This window comes from Hyperoodon ampullatus (genome assembly GCF_949752795.1).
Source record: "Hyperoodon ampullatus genome assembly, chromosome: 3".
NCBI lineage: Eukaryota > Metazoa > Chordata > Mammalia > Artiodactyla > Ziphiidae > Hyperoodon > Hyperoodon ampullatus.
Window position 1 is genome coordinate 85,012,289 of NC_136916.1, and position 18,188 is coordinate 85,030,476.

The window sequence follows — 18,188 nt, forward strand, 5'->3', positions numbered from 1 at the left end:
TTTAAAAAGCTTATAATAATCATTTAAATTCCGATTGTATCTGTAGGTTCACAATTCTCTACTCTTAGATTTTTTTAAAAAAACACTTTATATATGGTCAATCTAGATCATAATTAAGTGCATCTTAATGAAGTTTCCACTGATGTATGTAGAAATATGATTTACCAATAGCGAAATATCATCATTTCTTTATCAAAGATAAGTGGTACTGTCTAGAAATAAAAACAATCCTTCAAGAATTTTATTTTCCTAAGTAAAAATACTTCCCAAGAGCTAAAGGCACAATTTCTATTCACATCTAGCACTGTAACCAACCATAAAATCATTACTTATTTTCAACTTGATAACTGATTGACATTTCTCAAACAAGCTGTTTTCAATCCTGATAGTTCTTTGTTTTCTTTAATAAATTGCTGTTTGCAGTAGGTGTCCATCATGAGAATAATCAAAATTAGATAAATGTGACAAAAGACTGACAAAGTGTTTCACACCCTTGAGTGATACCAAGAATGGGAGAAAAGTGTTGCAAAATACGACTACTGCAGTGCTACTTATGGTCTTGCAATAAAACCAACAATGCATCAAAAGCTATCATCTCACATGCAATTTCTTCCCCTCAAGAACAATATGAATCTCTTTGGCATCCAAAGGCTCATAGGTCAATATAGCTTCTGCTAGATTCTTGTGCTCTTTTGCATGGGTCTTCAAGATATGTTTTGCTCGCTCATACAAATCCTAAAATACAAAGCAGATATGTAAGTGGCAGAAACCTTAGGAGAAGCGCAAACCCTAAATGAGATAAAAAGCCTTTATGCACCCTAAAGAAACTATAAAATCTATTGACTTCTAGTTATGAAAGATAAAAGCATTTAAAAGCTTGGTTCCCTAAAGATAACTCTTTCATACTTTCAAATGTTACATTTTTAACCTCAAAATCTATCATAGAGATAACTGAGGACTACTTAAACAAAAAGCTACTTAAGAAATAAAAGTATACACTGTACTCATCTGCTTTCTAAATAAGGTCTGTGAACACAGAAATCTATTTCTCTTTTCAGTATACGTGCTAAAAGGAAAGGGAGTTTGCTCCTTTTGCCTCTTGAGATTTCACCAATTTGCTCAATCTAGAATGGCCAGAAAAGATATAATTTCCATTCTTTTACTTGGTAACACACTCACCTCTCAATACTGTAATACAGTATCATTAGAGGTGATGCCTGACTTCCATACATTTGATTTTTTTTGCAACCCACCTTGAACTTTTCATTTAAATCCTTCAACTCTCTTTCCAAAGGTGAGTCTGAATTAAGGTTATCAGCTTATGAATAATGGCAGTAATAACAGTTCATTTTTGGCAGTGTCATATTTGCCTGTACAATGTTTCTGCCAATATTTTACTAGCGAATTATATTTTTGTCCTTATAAAATTGGGTGGAAAATGTAAAAATGAATTTACCAACACCAAGAAGCACAAGTCATATAAACACAATACAATTACTAGACATTTTGAACATAACCATGTCCAAGTAAAATAATCAAATTAAAGAAAATACATAAAATATTAGAAATATATCAGCTAAAGAAGGACCGAATATTTAAATCACAATGTAAATTGTTCTGGGCTTCCCTAGTGGCACAGTGGTTAAGAATCCGCCTGCCAATGCAGGGGACACGGGTTCAATCCCTGGTCCTGGAAGATCCCACAAGCCGCGAAGCAACTACGCCCACGTGCCAACACCACTGAAGCCCCGCACTACAGCCACTGAAGCCCGTGCCCTAGAGCCCATGCTCAGCAACAAGAGAAGCCACAGCAACGAAGAACAGCCCCTGCTCGCTGCAACCAGAGAAAGCCCACATGCAGCAACAAAGACCCAATGCAGCCAAAAATAAAATAAATAAATTTATTAAAGAATATATATATATATATACACACATATGTATATATATATATATATATAAATTGTTCTTAGCCTATGGCCAGAATAAAATAAAGATCCAGTCTATGATCAGGGGTTCCAGTCTATGTCAAAGATCCAGTCTATGACATATTTAATCACGGCAGCAATGGTGCACCTATTAACTTTATAAAACAGAGGAACTTTAGTTTTTTTCAAGCACCCAAATATTTAGGCACATTTTGACTAAATAGATAAATAAACGTTTAAAAAAAGATCATTACCCTCAGAAGGATTCTGGTTTCCTGTTCAATAGCAGATTGAGTTTCTGGACTCAGTTTCCCTGTATCACTGTAGGTCATAACTCCAAGCTAAAATCAATGAAAAGAAAGAAATCCAACAGAAAAACTTCCAACACTAATGTATGTAACAGAGGAAGTACTATCCTATACATAAGAAAATAAATATCATGGGGGCAAGGAAAAAATACAATATAAAAATGCCCTTGAGGGCAAAAAAACTTCATTATTCTTCTGAAAGTATAATACTAAAAAGTGTGAACAAGAGAGAAAATTTTAAATCCTAAGTATCGTTCTGAGTACCTTCTTAGAAAACCTTAGCAGCTACTCTAGTCCAGAAATCCACAATTCACAGAGTACTGGAATTGCTTTATGGAGGAGCCACAGTGATAACGTAGGAACGTGAAGTATGTGGAAAGGGCAAAGTAAGCAAGCTCAACAAGAAGGTCTTCGATGTCATATGAATAAAAAAGCTAAAGAATTTATATCATCATTTGGTTAATTCATGAAGTAATAACTCTTACTGTTTGAGCAGCTGGAATGGAAAGAGTATGTTACATTTCTCAGAAAATGACATTTAGTTTAGAGTCAGCTTTGTTAAATCCATTTGGAATGAGACAGGGGAAAATCTATCAATTTATAATGAGAATCCTCTCTCACAAAGAGACACTTGGCACATCAACATTTGATACATGAGGAAGGATTAAAATTAGCTATTACCTTTTCACTCATTCCAAATTTGGTGACCATCTGCTTTGCTATTTGGGTTGCATTATCAAAATCACTGGAAGCACCTAAAATTTTGAAATATACATAAAACTCAAGTTAAAAAAAATCTTTAAACCAACAAACACAATTTGAACCAAAGCTATTCTTTACAGCCAACCGGTTGTAATATGATCAGCTCCAAATATAAGTTCCTCTGCCACTCTTCCTCCCATACTGACGTCCATCTGAGCAAGAAGCTGAGCTCTAGTTTCGTTCCGTCGATCATTTTCAGGCAACAGGTACACCTAGACAATTGAAAAACAAAGAAAACATTCAGACACAGTTTTGAAACACTAACATTAATAACCTGAATTATCATTTGTCTCTCGTGACCTTACTTAATACCATGATGCTGAAAGCTCAGCGGCATTTAATAGAGATGGTCATGGTGATTGATGACCAAACCAGCTATGTATAAAACGAGGAAAGCAAAAGTGCAGTTTATAAATAGTAAGTAGTTAATGCTGCAATACAACTGCCTGTCCCTCGTTGCACAAAAATGTTTAAAACGTCTATAGGGACGTCCCTGGTGGTGCAGTGGTTAAGAATCTGCCTGCCAATGCAGGGGACACGGTTCGAGCCCTGGTCTGGGAAGATCCCACATGCCGCGGAGCAACTCAGCCTGTGCGCCACAACTACTGGGCCCGTGCTCTAGAGCCTGCAAGCCACAACCACTGAGCCCATGTACCACAACTACTGAAGCCCGAACGCCTAGAGCCTGTGCTCTGCAACAAGAGAAGCCACCGCAATGAGAAGCCCATGCACCGCAATGAAGAGCAGCCCCCTCTCGCTTCCACTAGAGAAAGCCCGCGTGCAGCAAAGAAGAACCAACGCAGCCAAAAATAAAATTTAAAACATAAATAAATAAAAATAAACGTCTATAATTAGAAAGATATGAAAATGAAACTTGTACTCAATGAGAAAAAACTTAGAAAAACTATTGAACCAGTCACTATGATACATAATTTCTTTCGAGGGGAAAAGGGCAACTACATATTTAAGAATTATATTTTGCTGTCATTCCTGAATTACATTTCATAATGTAAATATATTATCTGAAATATTAAGGATATCCTTTATTAGCAGGTAAATTTCACAAGTATGTCTGATTTCAAGACAGTTGAGGAAGTTAAAGAAGAAAGCATGAACACACCTAGGAAGTAGCTGAATTTTCTTTTGAAATGTTTTCATCAGCAATTTCCTACATAAGCTCCTGGGGAGCACTATTTGAAAGAAAAGAAAAACTAAAGATACATGTCCAAGTGTTGGCCCTCGTGGCATGATTGTAGCTTTGTTGATAGGCATAGCATCTTTAGTGTAATATGCAATAATAGCGTGACCAGATTCATGATACGCTGTGATTGTTTTGTTTTTGTTATCAATTTCCACACTTCTACGCTCAGGCCCTAAGAATAAAAATTTACTTAAGTAAAATACTCCATTAAGAAGGTATATTTAAATGAATGAAGCTCCTTTGCCTCAAAGTCATTCTTAGAGTCATATGATTTAATATCATTAATAAATATTTTAAAAGTTTGAAAGTTTAAAAAATGAGTAGATTCCACTCTACAACCCATGTAAACCATAATTTGTCAACTGAAAACCAAACTGTAAAAACTATCATCTTAATCCTTATATCAAAAGGAAAAGCTTTATTCTATTTCTAGAAAATAAACTTCTAATTTAACAGGAATATCATAACTAACCTGTTTTGAAGGCAATTCAAGATTTAAAATAAAAATTAAATTCTGAAAAACAGTAAGATTAACTATTCTTTTATCAGCAATATCAGACAAGAGGAAAGACATGGACACTCATGCCCCCCAAAGAGTGTAATATAAGTTATAATGTATTTGTTCTGTAACAGGCCAAACTGTGTTGCTCTGTTAGAGTATATATTTGCATGTTTCTATACCTTTCTTTTTTATAAACTTTCTCTCAAAATTAAGATTTTTTTCTTGGACTTCCCCGGTGGCGCAGTGGTTAAGAATCCGCCTGCCAATGCAGGGGACACGGGTTCGAGCTCTGGTCCAAGAAGACTCCACATGCCACGGAGCAACTAAGCCCATGTGCCACAGCTACTGATCCTGAGTTCTAGAGCCCATAAGCCACAACTACTGAAGCCCACGCACCTAGAGCCCATGTTCCACAAGAAGAGAAGCCACCACAATGAGAAGCCCATGCACCGCAATGAAGAGTAGCCCCCGCTCGCCGCAACTAGAGAAAGCCCGCATGCAGCAACGAAGACCCAATGCAGCCAATAAATAAATAAATAAAATGTTTTTTAAAAAGAGTGAATTACCACCAAACCAAAAATTATCAAGTGGCAATTTAAAAAAAAAAGAATTTTTTCTCTAACATAATGAACAGTATAAGATAGGGAAAAAAAAAAAAGAAAACCTACCCATTAGGATTTTATCTTTGGAAAACTCTAGTTCCTTCATGGTTACCACTTCTTTTCCATCAACAGCTGCCTTTAAAGCAGCTTGGTTCACAAGATTCTCCAACTCTGCTCCAGAAAAGCCAACAGTACCTCGAGCTATGATTTCTGGATCAACAGCTATATGCAGACAGGACACAATATTAAAATTTCAGAAGAGCTAATAAAAAGCTCTTCATAAAGAACTCACATTGCAAATGAAAAAAGAAGATAGCCATCATGAGCTGTAATTTTACAAAAGCTTACTTCACTAAATTCTAAGGGGAAAAGCCAAAACTGCTAGTAAACACACCATTAAAATTGTCATTGGGACAAATCACAAAAGTTCTTATATTTAAATAACTTTGTGATAAACAGAGAAAGGTAGAGTTGCCAGATAACGATTTACAAACCTTTAATTATGGCCTAACCACAAACTGAAAAAGCACATTCATAGACATTTTGTTTTCAGAATTTCATCTTGAAATAACTTTGGACATAAAAGCCCCCCTTATTATCGGAAACATATTTGGTTTTAAGAATTGATTCAGATATCTTTGAAAATACTGCAGCTTTAATAGCTGCTTTTATTACTCAGGTAGTTCCATAATATTTCCATGTGTTTTGTTTTATAGTCTGCTTCCCCTCTTTTGGCCCCAAAGTGACTATATCATGAGGTACTATGCTCATAATATACAGGTGCTTTTTATATTATTTTATATTTTACATTCATCTAAAGAAACATTAATACATAGATTTCATCAAGTATTATCTAAGTACTCAAAAGAAAACTTTCTTTAGAATCGGGATTCAAAATGACATAATCTCTGGACACACGTTCATTGAGAAATGGACTTTATGGACAAACAAGAGGAGAGAAAAATAGACATTTAAAGGAATTTGTCTTTTAAGACATCCTGAGTAAGGACCACAAACAGGGTGGATTGATATATTACCATTTTATGGAGATAATGTCTGTATCGTCGAATTAAGACTTACACTGATCAAACTTTATTTTATTGAGATACCACTTCAAGATTTCTGTTCGACCTTTTACATCTGGCCTGGGAACTGTAACCTGCATGTCAAAACAACCAGGACGTATTAAGGCGCTAAAGGGAGAATACAAAAAGAAAATATAAATTAATAAGCTGACTGTGCTGAAGGTCAAGTTAAACAGGACTGACATCCTAAAGAGAAGATGGAAAGACAATGGCAACCAATATTTATTTTGAACATAAATATTCAGATTAGTTCCTTATAAAACGTGGCTCAAAGAACAGTTTCAATAACCAGAAGGCAGAACAAAGGTTCATATAGATAAATGTGTGCATCTAGATAGCATACAACCCTTCAGAGACAAAGACATGCAAGTCAGCCAGTCAAGGAACAAATAATTCTACAGCAATCTATTATGAGAGCTGCACATCCATCTTACTGCTATTAAGTACAAAATGTTAAACTAGAGTCTTAGGCAAGAACCAACTATTAGATCAAATGAAAGTATGAATAATTTCTATATAATAAAACCAATAAAAATTTTAAACTATAGTAAATTTTATTCTAAAAATCCTCTCTACCCCCCACCCAAAAGCTTTGTGATGTTTAAGTTGTGAGAAGATTCTTTTAGCAGCTTTACTGAGATACAATTTTCATATCATAGAATTTGAAGTCGAAAACCCAGTGTTGTTTTTTTTTTAACATCATTATTGGAGTATAATTTGCTTTACAATGTTGTGTTATTTTCTGCTGTATAACAAAGTGAATCAGTTATACATATACATATATCCCCATATCCCCTCCCTCTTGCATCTCCCTCCCTGCCACCCTCCCTATCCCACCCCTCTAGGTGGTCACAAAGCACCGAGCTGATCTCCCTGTGCTCTGCTGCTGCTTCCCACTAGCTATCTATTTTACGTTTGGTAGTGTAACCCAGTGGTTTTTAATATATTCAGAGTTGCCCAACCATCACCACAATCTAATTTTAGAGAATTTTTACCCCCTCCCTCTCTTCTCCAGCTGAAAGAAACCCCAAATCTACTGGCAGTTATTCCCCATTTTCCCTAACCTCTGGCAACCACTAAATTCCTTTCTGTTGCTATGGATCTGCTTATTCTAGACATTTCATATAAAAGCAATCATATAATATGTGATGTTTTGTGATGGGTTTCCTTCACTTAGCACAATATTTTTAAAGTTCATCACTATTCTAGAATATATCACAAAAATTTGAATACTTATCTAATGCCTCAGGGAAGTTTGTGGCTCCTATGATGATAACTCCTTCGTTGGGCTTAAAACTATTATAAAAAAAAAGGACCTTTTCATTGAAAATTAAAACAGCACACATGTAGAAATGTTCTATGCAAAACTGTTTATCGTTAATCTTACTAACAGCAAAGAAAAGGGATTGATCTTTTTAATGCCCAAAATGATAAGGCATCTCTAATTGTTTTCTTAAAATGCCAGTGCACTTCAATAAAAGTGTTAATAATAAATCACCAAGTCATCTGTGGTTACATACCTTCATAATAATTTTTCTAGTTAGGAAGAGATGACCTGACACAAAAAGCTTGAGTCCCCGACTAATTTTTGAAAAACATTTTCAAGTTTACCAATTCAAATTATTTGCTCCTACACTTCCAGAATGTCTTATATGACTTTAAGAAACAATTTTTTGATCTACAGCAACACTCAAAATAGGGTTTTATATTTCTTTCGTACATCATAGTAGTACTTAAAAATGCCTTATAATTCCATAATCACATAAACATTCTCTTCTACAATTTAAAACTTGTCTTTTCAGATTAATTTTTGAAACGGAGTGTTCTTGTAGTCTCTTGAGTTGGTGTTTTACAATTAAATCTTTTCATTAAACTTAAAAATGCTTATTGCTATAATATCCAGGAAATGAATATTTGCACATATTCGTGAAAGAGTATATTTTATATCCTTAAACAAATGTTGCAATATATAATCGAATAATTGAATCTCATAGTTTTCTTCCCCAGTCTTGTTTATATTTTCAAAAGTTCAGAATTCTGCATAGGTTTGCATCATTTAATTATACCAGGTTAGTATATTTTAGAGATATCTATCTTAACATCATATGCTTTTCCTGAATAAGTTTATCTATTACTAATCCAAATGCATTTATCCAAATCTTTCTTCTAAGTCCCCTGGGTGCCTCAAATTTGTTATGCCCCAAACTGAAGACATTGTCCTGATGCTTTCCTCTTTCCTGACTCTTTGTAAGCTACTCTGTCATCTGTCTTCCCCATCCTAGTAGATAACATCACTGAAATACCAAAGCAGGAAAAATCTTGGATTCCATCCCTCCCTGAAATCACCATATCCTGTTGCTCATCAAGTTCAGTATTTTCTACCTGCTTACCATTTTTCATTTCCTATTACTTTCTCACTTATAATTTTGAAATGCTCTTTTCTAGTTTTGCTCCCCTGATGTTCATCTTTACGTTGCTGCCAGAGTGACCTTTCTAAAATACATTTATGAAGATGTAACACCTCTACTTATGTAGTGGATCCCCATCACATGAAGGAGAAAGTTCATGTTCTAGGAGGACACTTGCTTTTTTTGGTTTGGCTCTGATCCTCCAGTTTTGTCTCTCCATACCATTCCCGGTAACTGTGTTCTAGTTTTCCACGTGACTTGTTATGTTGTTTCACGCCTCGTCCTTTTGCTCAGGCTGCCTTTTCTAGAATCCCCTTCACATCCCCGCTCTACACTGTGTGTGTCTTTTAAGACACAGACCTGTCTTTGCAGCATTTCCTGAGCTACCCAGATACAGCTGACTCCTCTTTCCTGTGTGCCCTTCCTGTACTCTGGTCACATCAGCTGTAGAGATTTTGAATGATACTTTGCTGTTCTTACTTGTTTTCCTGTAGCTCTACTTCTCCTGGAATACAGAGCAGAATCGGTCTTCTATTTATATTTCCAGCTTTTCTCCCAGGATAGTGCCTATGATTTGACAGATCCAGTAAATGTTTGTGGTCTTACTGATTGACTGAATGACCAAATGAATGAATATGATGTTTTCTGGAATGAGGTGTTTGTTTTGTTTTGTTTTTATAGGAAGGAGCAACAAATCCAGAAATTGAGGAAAAAGAAAATGATACTGATATTGAACGTGCTCCACAGGAGCAAACAGATCATAACAATTTGACTTCATTTTTTTTTTTTTTTTTTTTTTTGCGGTACGCAGGCCTCTCACTGTTATGGCCTCTCCCGTTGCGGAGCACAGGCTCTGGATGCGCAGGCTCAGCGGCCATGGCTCACGGGCCCAGCCGCTCCGCGGCATGTGGGATCTTCCCGGACCGGGGCACGAACCCGTGTCCCCTGCATCGGCAGGCAGACTCTCAACCACTGCGCCACTAGGGAAGCCCAATTTGACTTCTTTTGATGGAGCTCAGAAAAATAATAGGAGTGGTAATTTAGTGAATATTTATGAATTTTTTTCTATGCTTAAAGGCTAGTCTAAAAACATCTAAAGTATGTAGATCCAGATATACTGTCCATTTCTTTCCTTTTTTTTTTTTTTTTTTTTTGCGGTACGCGGGCCTCTCACTGCTGTGGCCTCTCCCGTTGTGGAGCACAGGCTCCGGACGCGCAGGCCCAGCGGCCACGGCTCACGGGCCCAGCCGCTCTGCGGCATGTGGGATCTTCCCGTACCAGGGCACGAATCCGTATCCCCTGCATCGGCAGGCAGACCCTCAACCACTGCACCACCAGTGAAACCCTTTTTTTTTTTTCCATTTCTTTTAAAGTATATTTCTTTTGCTCCGTTTCTTCGGAAGTATCCCAACTACTACCAATTTTTTCTTCCTGAAAATGCCTCAACCCTCTGAAATTCTTTTCTGCTACTTTATTTTATTTAAATATTTGTGGATGGAGATAGACATATATGTATTTAAAATTCATAGTAGTAAATGTTCTCATTAATGTATCTGTGGCTGCATTTTACAGATATGATTTCAGCATTAGGATTAGGAGAAGAGGAAGGTATAGAATCACCTTGGGATTCTGAGGTACTGTCTTCTATTATATTTATTATTTTTTATTTTAAAATATAAGCACTGAGTGATGTTAAAACATAAAAGGGGGGGGTGCTTTGACTTTACTTTCTCACCTTTGCATTTGCCCATCAAAATTTTTCCTTACATTTTTAACCTGTAATTAATTAAATAATTGTGTGCTAAGTATAATAACTACCACATAGTGCACTTTTGTTAATTTGCAAGATTCACCTAATGAAACCAGTGTAGCACAGAGCAAAAACCAAGGCTTAGAAGTCATAAGGAATCAGTTTGGGTTCTGAAGTTAAATTTATCTAAAAACTGAAGCATTATTCCAGGTCAGCCTATGGCCAAATGTATGTTTCTTTTTTCTTTTCTTTTTTTAAAAATTTTTGTTGGAGTATAGTTGATTTACAATGTTGTGTTACTTTCAGATATACAGCAAAGTGAATCAGTTATACATATATCCACTCTTTTTTCGATTCCTTCCCCATATAGGCCATTACAGAGTATTCAGTAGAGTTCTCTGTGCTATACAGTAGGTCCTTATTATTGATCTATTTTATATATAGTAGGGTGTATCTGTCAGTCCCAGTCTCCCAAGCAAATGTATGTTTCTTTGGTACATATGGATGTGTAAAACTCCTAGTGAGGTTCAGAGAGAAACAGGTTGAAATGTAGTTTTTTACCACTTAGACCTGAAAAAGATAGTGCCTGAGACTTGAAAGTATTAGTACATTTGGATTTTCAAATAGATCTGCAAGGAACGTTTCAAGAGAAGCAAAAGAATGGGGAATAATAAGTATGTGGCGTTATAATAACAACAGTTTGGTTTAGCGATGTTTTAATAAGTACACACCATTTTGGATAAACTAGTGTGCGTTGAGTACCTTTATGGCAGCCATACTTGAAGTAACGTAAATATAAAGTAATGATGACCTGTTGTAAGGTGACAGCTATGGAAAGAGATAAGAAGGGCCTGATCTGTAAGATACAGGCAGCTGCTGCAGTGATACAGCACTGTGTTTAAAGTCAAAAGACATGGTAGCATCCTGGTTCTGTCACTACCTGTGGGATCTCGGAAAAACTTGTTTACCCTGGTTGAGCGTCAGTGACGTCCTTTGTAAAAATGGTACTGTTACCCACTTCTCAGGTATGTGTAGGGAACACATGTGGTAACAGCTGTGAACACACCTTGTAAACTGTAAAGGGTGCTATAGAAATGTAAGACAAAAATGATCACAGTGCATGGACATATATACACTACCAAACGTAAGGTAGATAGATAGTGGGAAGCAGCCGCAGAGCACAGGGAGATCAGCTCGGTGCTTTGTGACCGCCGGGAGGGGTGGGATGGGGAGAGTGGGAGGGAGGGAGATGCATGAGGGAAGGGATGTGGAAACAGATGTATATGTATTATTGATTCACTTTGTTATAAAGCAGAAACTAATAAAAAAAAATGATCACAATGACAATTAGTGACTCACTAAATGCTGGGGCACTTTTTTAAAACCTGAAGGACAATAAAATGACAGTAGTGTTAAGAATAGGAAAATTAGAACGGGCATGTGGATTTCTAGTTTGGGGTATGTTAAGTTTCTATACACTGTTATCGGAGATCTCCTATAGGTATCAAGTGCTTTGGTACTTGAGGTCCTCTCGACATTTTAAATGTTTTGATCTTAAATAAATTTCTGTTATTGAATACCAACTATGTACTGGGCAGTTAGACACTGACTGTACCAATTGAGGGGGTTAGGCTGTAGTGGTGGGAACATAAAACCAAACAGGAATCCTTTATAAGTCACTGTTAAGTCCTTCATGTAAAGAAAATGGAGAGGTTTTCCCTGGTGGCGCAGTGGTTGAGAGTCCACCTGCCGATGCAGGGGATACAGGTTCGTTCCCCGGTCCGGGATGTTCCCACGTACCGCAGAACGGCTGTGCCCGTGAGCCATGGCCGCTAAGCCTGCGCGTCCGGAGCCTGTGCTCCTCAACGGGAGAGGCCACAACAGTGAGAGGCAAAGAAAATGGAGAATGTTACATTAGACAACATTGAGAGAGTTTGTAGTTAGGATGGGGATGGGGGTGGGAGTGGAATTTACGTAGTCAGAAAAGATCTGCATGTGAGAAAAGCTACCAAGGGGAGGATGGGAAGGAGCCAATCACGTGAGGGTCCAGGGGAGGGACATTCTGGACAGAGAGAACAGTGGATCCCATCTGTTCGTCATTACACTCTCGCATCTTGGAATGACCAGGAAACAGGAAGTGGGGTAACTGTCCTTACAATCACTTTTATCATTGTTGTTGTATGTAGAAAATAAAATGTGCATAAGAAAAGCTTGGCACATTTAGATGATTAATAAATAAAAGTTCTTATTCTTCCCTTATTAAAGCTTGCTGTACTTTTTTGAAGAGTTGCATAACTATATTTAAATTTTCTGCTATTATTTAAACATAAAAGTTTTTCTTACTACTTCGCTATTTTATTCAACTATTTTTCCTATCAATAAAAATTTTATCAAATAACAGATTCTTATAAGCCCTTGTTTACCTAAATGAAGCAGCTTCTACACTGTTCTGTTTATGCTCAACATGACATACTTCATGGTTTCTTTTCATGCCAAGTATATTATTTTAATACTAAAAAATTTCTGTCTTTAGAAATATTTTAAATTTATAGCAAGTGTACTTATTAAAGCATTTATTTAAACACATATTTTTAAAAAATACTCTCTTCTTTTGACAAGGAATGTAAAGTAGAGTTAGGTGTTTTGAAGTTAATTCTTTGCTGAAATGTGCCTGTAAGTCAGGCACATTTTTTGTCTGTGAAAATAATTCCTCTGGCTTTCCACGCTCAGTTTACAGAGTCAGTAGCCAAATGAGGATAAATGATAGACTTGATCTAGAGGGTGTATATGAAGTTTTCTATTTAAATGTTTGGGTTTTCAATGCATGCTTCTCTTATTTTTAAATCTAATTGCTTGTAAGGTAGGAAATTTTTAAAAAGTAGGGTATTTTCCGCTATTAGAAGGGGATTAGGAAAGCTTTATGCAACTCATTATTAATATCAATTTTAACAGAGTATCTCTGAGAGTCTTCCAGAGAAGTATGTTGATCATTTATCTGGAGCTGCAGGTCAAAGAGGAAAAAATATATTAAATGGACAAGTAGAAGGTAAGAACTATATTTTTATGAAAAAGTCATTTGACAGCATGTTGATTTAAAATGGGAATTCTGATATATTCTAATAGCCAAAGAAAATCACCTGTCGGTTAAGAGGAAGAATCATTCCTCACACTGATTTCAAGTTGAACTGAGCCTGTCTCGTTCTGGAAAAGAAGTGCTGTATCAGAAGAACTAAGCAGCTACATCTTTTTTTCTTGTCAAAAATCCATCAGCAGTTTTTAGGCAGTTTTTATTTGGCCAAAAAGCAGTGCTTGAATACTTAACTGTGTGCTGTGTTCTATTTAAGCTCTGAGTGTCCAGATGTTCTTTTGTAGACAACATGCCATGATATAATCATCCATCTCCATGTCTGTTACCAAGTTTCACTGTGAAGTGTGCCACCCTTTTGAGGTGGTCCTCAAAGACACAGTTTGCTTGTTGTTTAACCAAGTGTCCTAAAGCATGTACCTGAAGTTATATCATTTTTTATTCTAAAAAGCTATGCAGCTTATATTCTGAAAACTATTAAAAAACATAACACTGTTGATGTAAAAAAAAAAAAAAAGAAAATCACCTGTCAAATGCATAGTGAGGAAAAAGACGAGAAAAGGAGGGAAGCTGTGTATCTTATCTGGTGTCAGCCACAGATTAAAGTGAGAGTCCCCTTTAAGGAGCTAAATTATTAGTTCCGTTTCAAGGTACTCTACAACCTAAGGAAAGTCGGGAAATGAGGAAGAGGAAAGAAGGACTAAAGAATGAGAGAGGCAGAGGTTACAGGGAGTAAATGAAGGAAAAGGCAGCAGGGGTCTGTGGAGGACGGGGGCAAAGTAAAATAGGTCTTTAGAAAAGGGAAGAGCAGAGTATTTGAAACGTGAGACAAATTTGAAGTGAGCTTCCAGCACCGAAACTTGTCAGAGACGAACAGCAAAGCTTTCCCACTCTTACTGTGGGAATGTAGAAGCAGACTCATAGATCAGAGTTTCTCAAATTTTAATTAGTCCCCTGGGGACCTTGTGAAAAGTGCACATGCTGAGCAGCAGGTCTGGGATTGTGCATTTCTGACAAGCTCTCAGAGTAGCAAGGGTGTAGGCTTGCATTGAGAGAAATCTGGAAGAGGAGCCACTGGATAGTTCAAGACAGAACAGGATCAAGGAAAAGCATTATTTTGTTTTTCTTTCTGAGTGTGTTTATAGCCAGAGGGTGGCAAAGCGTTGAGGTAGAACTTATAGATGTAAGGTGCCACTGCTAAGCAAAGAGGAAAAAAGAAGTGGTGGGGATGATCCATAAAAAGAATGTCAAAGGGGGAGAATTAAGACCACAGATCCAGAGACTACCTTTGAAGAGGAAAGAATATAGTGAAAGGAAAGAGGGTGGAAAGAAGGGTGTTAGGGAGGTGATTGTGGAGGTGATGAGGAAACTTGAGAGAACTCTCGTTAGATGACTTCAGTGTATTTTTTTTATTAGTTTCTGCTTTATAACAAAGTGAATCAGTCATACGTATACATCTGTTCCCACATCCCTTCCCTCATGCATCTCCCTCCCTCCCACCCTCCCCATCCCACCCCTCCAGGCGGTCACAAAGCACCGAGCTGATCTCCCTGTGTTCTGCGGCTGCTTCACACTAGCTAACTACCTTATGTTTGGTAGTGTATATATGTCCATGCCTCTCTTTTGCTTTGTCACAGCTTACCCTTCCCCCTCCCCATATCCTCAAGTCCATTCTCAAGTAGGTCTGTGTCTTTATTTCCGTTTTACCCCTAGGTTCTTCATGACATTTTTTTTTTAATTCCATATATATGTGTTAGCATACAGTATTTGTCTTTCTCCTTCTGACTTACTTCACTCTGTATGAGAGACTCTAGGTCTATCCACCTCATTACAAATAGCTCAGTTTCGTTTCTTTTTATGGCTGAGTAATATTCCATTGTATATATGTGCCACATCTTCTTTATCCATTCATCCAATGATGGACACTTAGGTTGTTTCCAGCTCCGGGCTATTGTGAATAGAGCTGCAATGAACATTTTGGTACATGTCTCTTTTTGAATTATGATTTTCTCAGGGTATATGCCTAGTAGCGGGATTGCTGGGTCATATGGTAGTTCTATTTGTAGTTTTTTAAGGAACCTCCATACTGTTCTCCATAGTGGCTGTACCAATTCACATTCCCACCAGCAGTGCAAGAGTGTTCCCTTTTCTCCACACCCTCTACAGCATTTATGCAAATCAAAACTACAATGAGATATCATCTCACACCAGTCAGAATGGCCATCATCAAGAAATCTAGAAACAATAAATGCTGGAGACTTCAGTGTATTTACACTGAAACAAGGTTAGGTCATTGCTGCTTCAGAGAATCCTGGAAGCAGGAGTGGGTGCTAGAATTGAGGTAAACCCCAGCTCCTCCTTGTAACTATCAGGCATCAAAGATATATGTTGTGTTGGTATGTGTTATTCAAATGAGATTAATTTGAATATGGAAGCATTGGCTGTTTTTTTTTTTTTAAGATAGGTTTGTTTGTTTTTTTTGGCTGCTTGGCTTGGCATGTGGGATCTTAATTTCCCCGACCAGGGATTGAACCCGTGCCCCCTGCAGTGGAAGCATGGGGTCTTCACCACTGGACCGCCAGTGGAGTCCCTAAGATAGGTAATTTTTTGATGATAATTGTTTCATAAAAATCCTTTTAAACATTAGCATGATATACTGAACCAAACTAATTTTGGAAACAAAAGAAATTAATAGGGTTCATTCCCTAAATGCTAAAATTGTTATTTTCAGTAAATACTACACTGATTTTGAAATATGAAAGATTTTTAATATCTAATAATTCTGTGGCAGTAAAATTTACTTTTTGCTTTTTGATAATCGTACTTCGATATTGAAAACTTATAATACGTTATTTCTTAGATGTGCCTTATATACCTTCTTGCATGAGTGGATCGAGAAACTTTAAGATGACTAAACTAGAGGATCCAAGAAATGTAGGCATACCAGTAGCCCACATGGGTATGTAAAAAAATGAATATTTTTATGAACTATTATTCTAAAAGTGTATATCCAAGCTGATCAGTTCATAACACTTTCTCTGATGAGAAATGAATTATACATTCAACTGAACTGTCATCCCAACTGTGCACTTCCTAAATTACAGGACAAATTGAAGAACATGATAAATACTTGTAGTATAATGGTGTAAATGATGCTGCTGTATTGCATTCAAGATATGCTGTTGCATTTTACCATCAGCTTTCACATTTACCTTCTCGGGGTCATGATTTGTTCCTCTGATTAAAGATCACTTTTCTCCTCATCAATCAGCATGTTCACATTGGTACATGTGCATTTTTCTATTTTATAAAGGCTTTTGGAACATAATCTTAGTTTTGAAATCTTAACTGCATGTTTTGTTAAACCTGTACTCCTATTTTTTCTTCAGTATCTATAGTGGATTCATACGTCTGTCTTGTTGCAGTCCTAACTTCCCCCAAGAAACAAAACACCAAAACCTAAAGTATTCACTGCCAAGGCCAAGCATGAGGATTCTGCTCAGTACTAACTGCATGAATATATAGTTGGCTTTCATAGTTAAGTGTAATTGATTTTATGTCCCTTTTGCCTTTTAGATTCTCCTGAAAAATATCCTCACTTGAAGGTAAAAACTTATATTTTTGTCTTGAATTATTAACTACAGATTGTATCAAATGTATATTATTTATTAATCAACTTGTTTCAAAACCCATTCAGCCTGCAGTTAGAGTGAAAGATCCTGTTCCTAATAAAACAGTAGGAATGAAGGATTTACAAACAGCCAGATCAGGTAAATTTTGCAGTGCAAATTTCACTCTGGAAAGAAGTACACTAAAATATTTGAAATGCTCACAGCCTTCATATTCCTAATTCTTTTTTGTTTTTGCAAGTTTAATTGAAGGATTTGACATAAATAAGGCACATGTTATTGTTGGTATCCATGTTTTGAAAAAAAGATATTTACAAGCATAAGAAAAAGATATTTTTAAAATGTAAGCTTTAACTCAGATGTTTCTATGTATGTTTCAATACCCTAAAGTTCTCAGTTTGGAATCTCTGTACTTCTTAGGGATTTTCAGAGGTAAATTATTAGATTCTAAGATTTTTCCAGTTTTATAAAATGCTTATTAGAATTCTGACCTTAACCTAGAGTAAAGCTTCACTTGCTAACATGTCAATTGTATTTCAAATTTAATTATTTCATTTTAGTGGTGTTACATGGATGAGCTTAAGCCAACCAGATGTTTTGATTAGCAGACTCTGTGTGAGTGTATGTGTGTGTGCGTCTTTGATTATTAAAAGTGGGGGAGGGCTTCCCTGGTGGCACAGTGGTTGAGAGTCCGCCTGCCGATGCAGGGGACGCGGATTCGTTCCCCGGTCTAGGAGGATCCCGCGTGCCATGGAGCGGCTGGGCCCGCGAGCCATGGCCGCTGAGACATGGCCGCTTAGCCTGCACGTCCGGAGACAGTGCTCCGCAACGGGAGAGGCCGCAGCGGTGAGAGGCCCGCGTACGACAAAAAAAAAAAAAAAAAAAAAGTGGGGGAAAGTAATCATACCTTAATGACGATTTGATAGACACA

At 36.9% G+C, this 18,188-nt stretch overlaps 2 protein-coding genes across 2 annotated transcripts in view; one reads left to right on the forward strand and one right to left on the reverse strand.

Annotated features, from left to right (window-relative positions):
* Positions 1–591: 591 nt before the first annotated feature.
* Positions 592–8,662, reverse strand: LOC307049553 (ATP-dependent zinc metalloprotease YME1L1-like; the record flags this gene model as incomplete). Its single annotated transcript, XM_079699112.1, has 8 exons — positions 592–735; positions 2,180–2,266; positions 2,915–2,988; positions 3,081–3,207; positions 4,217–4,368; positions 5,367–5,522; positions 6,381–6,493; positions 8,592–8,662. The coding sequence occupies 8 exons, from the start codon at positions 8,660–8,662 to the stop codon at positions 592–594; spliced, it is 924 nt and encodes a 307-aa protein (XP_079555238.1).
* A 7,873-nt stretch (positions 8,663–16,535) lies between these two features.
* Positions 16,536–18,188, forward strand: part of LOC307049554 (ankyrin repeat domain-containing protein 26-like) — a gene marked incomplete at its 5' end in the record, with an annotated part of 61,173 nt that continues 59,520 nt past the window's right edge. The window contains 3 exons of the mRNA XM_079699113.1: positions 16,536–16,587; positions 17,205–17,233; positions 17,326–17,398. Of these exons, the coding sequence (XP_079555239.1) occupies positions 16,536–16,587; positions 17,205–17,233; positions 17,326–17,398 (154 nt within the window). The remainder of the gene's footprint in view (positions 16,588–17,204; positions 17,234–17,325; positions 17,399–18,188) is intronic.